The following is a 9000-nucleotide window of genomic DNA, read 5'->3' on the forward strand; positions in this document are numbered from 1 at the left end:
TTGTTGAGCGACAGGAGGTTTTAGTCGGTTCGACTCCGACATGCCCCACCCTCCATCCCCAGTGGAGGGTGGGAGTCCGGCGATTTCCTCCTGACAAAAAAAAAAAAAAAAAAAAAAAAAAACGTAATTTTATTATAATTGAACAAATCAAACAAGTAGTAGTTCTATTTTTCCAACTGGAAAGGCAAAGGTATCATACCATACATATGTATACCATACGTATGTATATGAGTTGTCTGCAACCGTCATTCAAGAAGAATTCTGAAACATACATGAGTAAGGTACGTTGCGGTGCACGACTAATACCTACTCGCAGTATTCAGATAGATCTATCATAGTAGATGAGACCTCTAAAAACATTGATGAATAATGAGGAAAAATGTATACAAGAATATACCTTACCTTAGAACATAGTTACCTTATTCCATATGTGTACATACATACATGTAATTCATAGAGGTTTTTTTGGAAAAGTAAAATGGTGCGTGTGTGAGTTCCACATATAATTTGAGTTCCACATTTTTATAATTTGGCGAATTACAAAATACAGAAATAACTTAACTTATGTTCAAACACGACTCGTTTGAAGATATATTATATACGAATATAATAATGTGTACATATATGTATATGAAGCGACGCGACGCGATGCGATGCTCGGAGACTGGAGTCGGGCTCGTAATTATACGGAGACGCCCGCGGCGGGCCCGGGGGAGCTACTAATTGAATCCGATGTAATAATGTGAGCAGCACTAAGTGCAGGCAGCGGACGGGGCCCGAATCGTTTCACAGAAGCGCGCGGGTCGTTTTATTGCCAGAACCAATCTCTACCGTTTACACGCTCTCTAGATGAGTTGTGCGCGAGAGCACCAGAGCACCAGAGCAGACAACCTCGGCTCCTTATCGGGACCGAGCATGATTATAGACGACTCTCAGTGCAGTGCGCCCTCTCGACTGTGCACGTGTGGCGGACACGTGCCGACGCCGCGGGTGTCACCTCTGTACAATACTTTCATGTTTAATTAGTTGATTTTCGTACATTGTATACGATTCATATTCTGAGTACTTTCGTGACAATTTTCGTTTAGACTCGAGACCTTCAGTATATAATCTACACTTCGCGACGAGGCAGCTCTTTTTCAATTCAATTCAATTCTCTCAATTTATCATAAAAAAAAAAAAAAACTGTAACTAACTCAGGTCGTTAGCGAAAATGTGCCATCAGAATTCTAATCTATATACATATTATATAAAAATGAATCCCTATTTCCGTTGGTAGCGCCATCACGCGCGAACGGCTGGACCGATTTCGATTTTTGTGTTTGTTATTGTCAGGAGAAGGTTGCTACAAAACAAAATATTAAGAAAATAGCACGGAAAATTTGAAAATGTAAGAATACTTAATCACCATATTAAATTTCCTAATGGTTTTCTAATGTAACCTTATGGCGCTGACATAACATTGATAGAATGCGTGCTACAAATACCGTCAAAGAGGATGTAAAAATTGGAGTATTGTTTAAAATAAATGCTTCGGTTGAATTTATAATGATAAAATACATAAGATAAAAAACTCAAGAAAATTTCCCAGCAAATCGTTGCTGTTGGACTAATGAACGTTGTGTGCTAATGTCGCTACGCATTTCAGTTTAAACACGAATTTCCTCGATTGTATTGTGCGAGCGTCGAAGTCAAATTGTCGCCATCGAATGATTTCTAATTGCAGTTCCTGTAGAGTTGAAACGGTTTCTCGTGCTATACGAGGCCTTGCGTTATCATGCAGCAATAATGGTGAAGATCGATTCATGAGTCGGGGCTGTTTCACTGCGACTTTTGCTATCGTTGTTCGGAGTTCGGCACAGTAGACATCTGCTATTATTGCTTGACCAGATCGGAAAAAGCTATAATGAATAACACCATGCTGATACCACCACACAGCTACCACCATTACCTTTTTATTGGTAAACTTTGCTGTAGGACACTGTTGCGGCGTTTGACTTGGAGTTAGCTATTGCATTTTTCGCTTACGGTTATCGTAAGAATCCACTTTTCATCACATGTCACAATTCGATCCAATATTCCTTCATTTCTGTATCGATTCAACAAGGCAACACAATTTTGAACACGCGTTTCTTTCTGCAGATCAGTCAAATAATGAGGCACCCATTTTTTATATTTTTTTATTTTATTGATTAACTCGATTAACTCGTATTCAAAAATCACTCGAATTTTCAAAGTATCCATCTTTCTTGTCTGAGGTGAATAAAAAAAACGACTGAAAGTCGATAATCACACGTTGCACGTTTTTTAAAAGAAGAACCTCACAGATACCATTCGAAAAAAGTTTCACTCAAAAATCTCAAGCCATGAAGGTTCTTAGTCAATTTGAAGTACATATTACAATAAAACGGCAATTTCATACTTCAGCCCGCTAACTTCGCTATATTACATAATTCGTTCAGGTTCTGATTTGTGCAGCAGCTGTTGCTGCAGTTGCAGTTGAGCAGTGCTCCGCAGCAGCAGTTCTTCGCAGAATCTACCACCGGATCGAGGCCTACTGCGAAGATCCGGAAGATCCGAAAAATCGCCGAGTTCAACGAGGACTAGTAAGAGAACATTCAAAGGAACGGACATTAGTGAACAGTGCCTCACCCATGTATACCGCCACAAACTGTGAGCTTCTTTTAGTAATATTGTCTACTCGTATTAATGCAGCTTTACCCCCCCTGGCCCCCGGGTACATCTAACTAATCCTATCGACTTGAGCCGCAACCACTCGACACGATCAGGCGCCGCTCGCTCTAGCACGCACCGCCGCCGCCGCTAGATACGTGCGTCTGTAAATACAACTTGCTCTCGCCGGATCTTCTCAACGGGCCGCAATTCCTATCCGGTAATAGATTCATTCGCGAAGCAGCTGCCCTTGAGTTGTTAGGTCTCCTTCGGAGGCGCTCGGGCAGCTGTTAGCAAATCCCACCCCTCCTGGCTGAGCCTTTCTCGCCCACCTGTCCTGGTGAAACTGGAAAGGCCTCCGGGTTACCAGTAATCTCCCAATCGTAAAAAAAAAAATACAACTTGCACTTGTAACAGTGCATAGCTTCTTGCGAGGTTTTACTGCGAGTATACTGTCGCAATCTATTTTTATTTTTAATATGTTTATTTTACTGATCTATTCAATAAAAACGAAATAGTTTAATGAGTTATTTTATTGTCAATTATTGAAACAGTAGTAATGTTAGTATCGTAAGAATTACTTGTAGATACGAGTAGGAAGGTATCTTGTATTATTTAAACTATAGCGGATCGTATCGACGTCGCTGCTCAGGATACAATTTTAATTGGAGCAGACTGTACTCCGACCCAGAAGACCTTCAGTGTCTTGACGATGGTGGCGCGGAACACGACCTCCCCGGTGAGACCCTGGGGCGGAGACCAGCGCACCCTCACCTGCCGCTTGTCTTCCTTGTTGTCGTGCTTCTTGTGAGTCACTGCGTTCTGCCACAAACACGTACCATGACTAAATATACAGTGCCCTGGTGATTAGTGGCTACTGGGGACTATTGACATCACAAGGTGACTGTCGGCACCCACCTCGAGACATGAGGTCCAAACCTTAACGGCCGCCCGCGGTTCCAACGGGAACGCAGTGCTCGGTACCTCACTGTTTGATTTTGATTACACAATGTATTTAGTCATCCCGGAAGTTTTTTTATTTTGCATAGATGGGTGAATGAGCTCACAGCCCGTCTGTTGTTAAGTGCTTACCGGAACCCATAGACATCTACAACATAAATGCCGCCACCAACCTTGAGATATGAGTTCTAAGGTCTCAGTATAGTTACAACGGCTGCCCCACCCTTCAAACCGAAACGCGTTACTGCTTCACGGCAGAAATAGGCAGGGTGGTGGTACCTACCCGCGCGGATTCACAAGAGGTCCCACCACCAGTAATTACGCAAATTATAATTTTGCGGGTTTGATTTTTATTACACGATGTTATTCCTTCACCGTGGAAGTCAATCGTGAGCATTTTGCTGAGTACGTATTTCATTAGAAAAATTGTACCCGCCAGTGGACCTCGAACACCGGTGCATCGCTATATACGAATGCACCGAACTTTGCTTAATGTGTTCCGGTTTGTGGTTAACGGAAAAGAAATCCATTCCACGGGGAGTGTCCACGAATTGCCGGCGATGATCCTGTCATCTCATCTGGACCAGCAGACCACCCGTCGGCGCGGCAGCGTCCATTTAGGCAACGACGACTTCCACGTAGTTCATGAACACGCATTAGGAAGACCTTTCGTTAGAACGACCTGTCGCATCTGTCACATGTACCGGCACTCCGAGGTCCTCCGAGCCAGGACTTAAAACGTACTTACCCCCGGCTTCCCGCAGTTGATGAGCTGAGAGAAGACGTCTCCGTCCTCGAGCGAGAAAGTCCCGAGGATGTCGTCTCCCTGCCGGGCCTGCAGCAAATATCCGCGCAAGGTGTCCTCTGGCAGCTTACCTGCGATCACCACCTCCACGCTATCGCCGGGAGCTACGCTCTGAAAGGATCGAGTATTTGTATTAGATAGAGACAGCGTGCGCGTGTGTGTGTATCTGGTGGCGTGTGTGCGGCGGCACCTGCGCGTCGGTGGTGATGGTGTAGGGCGGCGGCGAGGTCTGCGCGGTGGCGTTGTGCTGCGGCATCATGTCGCGACAGGCGCTCAGCGGGGCCCCGGTGGAGCGCGCCTCTGACACGCGTGACGTCATCACCAACATCACCACCGCAGCGCACAAGCACGCGTACACCTTCATGATGCTTCCTTCTTCACTGATCTGTAAAACTAAACAACAGACATTGAGACATTGATCACCTCCCTTACTGTTGGGATGCGGTTACGGGAGCTTATACACGTCACTTATGTATCTATACATTACATGTAGTTATTCCTTCATCGCTTAAGTCATTCATGAACACGAGCTAGTTCCAGATTTGCTTAGAAAATCTGGTGTCAGCAATAAGAGAATATAGCGACCGGAGCAACCAGCGAGTCCACGAAACGATGTCAAGCGACGCGTAGAGCAACTGAATTTAGATTTTAAGTATAATTCATGAAATTAAGAGAAAACCGGAAGAGAGTCTGCCCCCTTCAAGCTGCGATCAATTGTCAGAAGTATTTATTATTCAAATCAATAAAATATAATAAAGTTTTGAATACACGGAGCCAAGGGCGCACAGCGTCGTGTCCCCGGGAGGCTGTAGAGCTCACCTGCACGTAGACTAGACCGCGTGGTGCGGCAGAGGGCTGGTGCCGGAGTGTGCGGGCTCGAGGCGAGGCGCGCTATTTATCCGCCGCTACGAGGAAGAATTTACTTCAATATTATTATGGTATTTCCCCACAATACTGGTTTTTTATTACCACAATTTATATCGGACGATGTTTACATTCCTCTTGCAGTCTATTGTCGCGGTCGTGATGCATAAATTGCATTTTATCATTAATGATTGCACACTCAACAGTCGACATAACTCCATGGCGGCGTGGCTCGAGTGTCGAGTGCGAGGCCGGGCGAGACGGCCCGCTCTACCCGCTCTGCACGTCGTGATGCGGACGAGAGCGAGGGTGGAGGCGCGGCCGTGCTGCTGTCCGCGCTCCGCTCTCTTTCAAAATACACTCTGTTCATAAAAAACATATTATTTACTATTCATTGAGCTACGGGCGTATAGTTTTTACAACTAGGTTTGTTTATTAGGTACGTGGTGTAGGCACACGCCGAGCTGAGCGCGGTCAAACGGAGGAAAGGAAATATATTGTAGGAACCTGACCGTGACAGCCCTTTTACTATATGTATATGTACACACATATATGTATTTGTATATTAGAAGTGGTTGTCTTGCGTCTACGTGCGAGTGTCTATACCTAGCTGCTGCTGGAGTCGCTGTCGGCACTGACCGCTGAGGGCAGCGCGCTCCTGCACTCGCGGCGGTAGGAGCGGGGGCGCGGTGCAGGTCGGCTCCTGTCCATTTCTGTCTGCTATGTATTCCTTCTTACTTACGTAACTTATGTTATGAAATACGCGCATGAATAGATTAAGAATATAGAATTATTTTGCAACTTGTATTTATTATCTCTCTCTGTTAACAAATTCTACAACGAAGCTGGACAAATAATTAAGAACGACTTATTAAACTGCTCTCGAGTTGTTTCATAACAAACATACATTACATAAATAACATTAATGTAAAGTACATGAAGAAAAATAAGGTAATTAAATATATTTTAATCTAAAATTAATAATTATTTATAGTAGCATTTCCACGACTTTTAATGGCTTCTCTACACCGGAAAGACATTGACATTTAGAAAAAATGTTACAGTTCCATTCCTCTACGAAAACGTCGCACAGCTCTCCTACACACACAGGCACACAGTCGATTCGATACCTTTTCTTGACTTCGCAGCAAAGATGATCTATTCAATTCAAATCTGAGCTCTGTATTGAGCTTTGTTTTAAGCTTGTAACTGGGCCAACCAATCTTAGACAGAAACTGATTGTGATGTGGGAAATTTGTATCCTTGGAATGTCCTTATCACCGGAAGCGCTTCTTCAACATAAGGAAATATATTTTAGAATATTTTTGTTTTGGAATTGATCCATGTTTCCTTTCATCAACTGAATGAGTCCAACATTAAAAAAGCCCAAAGTACCCCCAAATTTTCAGACTTTCACCAGCATGCTTTAATGTAACTTTTGTATACTTCGAGTCCAATGATTTACTGGAAGATCGTTGTATATATTATTATGTACATATTATCGTTTTCCATCAGAAAAAATGCAACCCTGGTACGATCGGTTTTTCTTTTTCAGGAACGTGTAGAGATAACGAATTGAGAATGACATCAAGATACACAAAGAGCTTCTTAAGCTAAGCAATAAAAAAATAAACCATAAAAACCTATGAGGCGCTCCCGTTCGGTGTAGAGTCAGGAAACTTGCCAAAAGACAAGGTCTTAAAGGGCTAGGAAAGGAAAAGTCTGAAAATGGTATATTTGGGCTATAAACACAAACAAGAAGAAGTAGAAGCGTCTTAATGACTCCAGCTGCGGCCTGCTACTCACTAGCGAATCAATCCTTTTTTTTCAACTCGAACTGTTTGTTAATGCGTTGTGTGATGTGACAATCGAAGAGTTCAATGAAATTGACGGTATTATCGTCCTGGACAGTGTTGTGCTAAGCTTTGATTTCGAAATATGTACATTCATACATTGCAACTACGGCGGCGGCGGTGAGCCATGACGTTACTCACTCACAGGGAGTAGTGACTAAGCGGACGAACCGCTTCATTTCAATAATGCTCATTAAAAGTTGCGGAAATAACCAAATGGGGTAAGTACCGTCGGTAATAATCGTTGGTAACGCCTGAATGCAATGTGCATTGTGTTCTTATCACAAACCGAGTTCATTTAACCACGGTTACACCATAAACAAAGAATGTTAACATCACTACATAAATAGGTACATTATTTATTGGTTTAGATTTTATTGGTTTTGTTTTCACTGAATGAATTCGATACCGTTGTCCATCGATCCTGACCTGGAACGAACAGTTCTGAAGGATCGCAGATGGCTCACCTACATCCCTGACCGTGAATCGTTCTTCGCAGAATCTAAAACCGGATCGGAATCGCGACCCCATGAGGGGTCTCCGTATATCATTGAGGTCCGGAAAGAAGTAAGCCTTTACCGCCAGATACTGACGTCCCGCGTCATCCGTCACGTTTTACGCGATATGAATTCGTCAAGCCACTTCCGCTTAAGGCCCTTTTACTACTATAAAAAAAACAAGCTGTTGTTTTTTTTTCTACCTATGCTGATAGCCTTGAGAGGCTATATCAGCTTTACCTTAGCGTGTAGGTGAGCTCTCGAGGCTCAAACCGGAGGTGTTGCTAACACTGGCCCTACCAAGAGCAGTGCTTCGCAGAATCTACCACCGGATCAGAAACGCGACCTACTGAGAAGATCGGACGAGAAACTCAATGGGCTGTCTATGGGTTAAGTTACTCGTCGAGCCCTTCATCGCAAGCGACGCTTTCGGTGAGGACGGTGACCGGTGGTTGAGGTACGTAAAAGCACCGTTAGATCGGGAGAATCCGTAACGACGTGGCTGCTGTAAAGAGATCGGAGAAGTGAAATGTAGCTAGCAAGACTCCTACAGGTGCTAACGTGGCCAGCATCACATGAAATGATGAGGAGGAGTGGCGCCTCGAGGGTATAATGCGATTCGTCGGGACGATGCTACTCGCGACGGTCAAGAAGCGACCCGTGGATGCCGCACCGCCTCCTTTAAGGCGGTGTGCGTTCTCGGTGGGATGCCGCTGATTATGACTGTGTTGCGATGCGACCTCCGTAACAGCTCCTGGTTTAGGTTTAGGTTTAGGTCTAGGTCTAAGTTAGGTTATGGGATCTTATTATTCTACATTTTCTCATTCATACCAGTTCTCGCATTTATGCCTCTCGCACTTTCAAGCTTCACATTCACATTCATCCATCACGTTTCTTTCTTATCCGGGAATTTACACCCGCCACTTTATACCACTTTTACCTATATTTTTTATTAATCGGGGGAATAAATTTTTCAGTGTTGTTATCTTTATTTCTATAAACGGTTTTATTATTTACACTATAACATTTTTTGGGATATCTTTACATCAATAATTCTAGGGTCGGCAGACTAAAGCACATAAGTCAAAATTTTCAGTTTATTTTTTATTACATCATCGGTTTACATTTTGCTCAACACACAATCTGACTAAAGCACATAAATCAAACTCAAGTATTTCATGGCGTATTCAAGCGGCGTTCTGTATCAACCTTATTAAATCCTAATATAATCAAACGAACTAAAAAACATAACTGGACTTATGTTCTAAGGAACACCATAAGTACAAAGTTATTAACGTAAGAAGTCTGACTTATGTTATAAAGAACATCAAAATGTAACATTTCTTTA

The 9000-nt window shown here is 43.3% G+C and overlaps 1 protein-coding gene across 2 annotated transcripts; it reads right to left on the bottom strand.

Moving 5' to 3' along the window:
* Nucleotides 1-3191: 3191 nt before the first annotated feature.
* LOC778525 (immune-related protein) lies at nt 3192-5578 on the bottom strand. Of its 2 annotated transcripts, XM_012691190.4 has the most exons (4): nt 5258-5578; nt 4629-4831; nt 4382-4549; nt 3192-3495 (listed from the first exon to the last, which is right to left on the bottom strand). In XM_012691190.4, the coding sequence occupies exons 2-4, from the start codon at nt 4800-4802 to the stop codon at nt 3322-3324; spliced, it is 516 nt and encodes a 171-aa protein (XP_012546644.1). In that variant the 5' UTR covers nt 4803-4831; nt 5258-5578; the 3' UTR covers nt 3192-3321. The 2 variants fall into 2 exon arrangements, with proteins under 2 accessions (XP_012546644.1, NP_001091819.1); NM_001098349.1 differs by lacking the exon at nt 5258-5578 and having other exon boundaries at nt 3322-3495; nt 4629-4802.
* Between the last annotated feature and the right edge of the window lie 3422 nt (nt 5579-9000).

This window comes from Bombyx mori, chromosome 11 (genome assembly GCF_030269925.1).
Source record: "Bombyx mori chromosome 11, ASM3026992v2".
Lineage (NCBI taxonomy): Eukaryota > Metazoa > Arthropoda > Insecta > Lepidoptera > Bombycidae > Bombyx > Bombyx mori.

Bases quoted from the DNA above. Each gene is read 5' to 3' on its own strand.
- LOC778525 (XM_012691190.4), bottom strand. From the start codon at position 4,802: ATGAAGGTGTACGCGTGCTTGTGCGCTGCGGTGGTGATGTTGGTGATG. The intron at 4,550-4,628 runs GTGCCGCCGCAC...CGATCCTTTCAG, and splicing joins CCATCACCACCGACGCGCAG to AGCGTAGCTCCCGGCGATAG. The intron at 3,496-4,381 runs GTAAGTACGTTT...TGTTTGTGGCAG, and splicing joins TCAACTGCGGGAAGCCGGGG to AACGCAGTGACTCACAAGAA.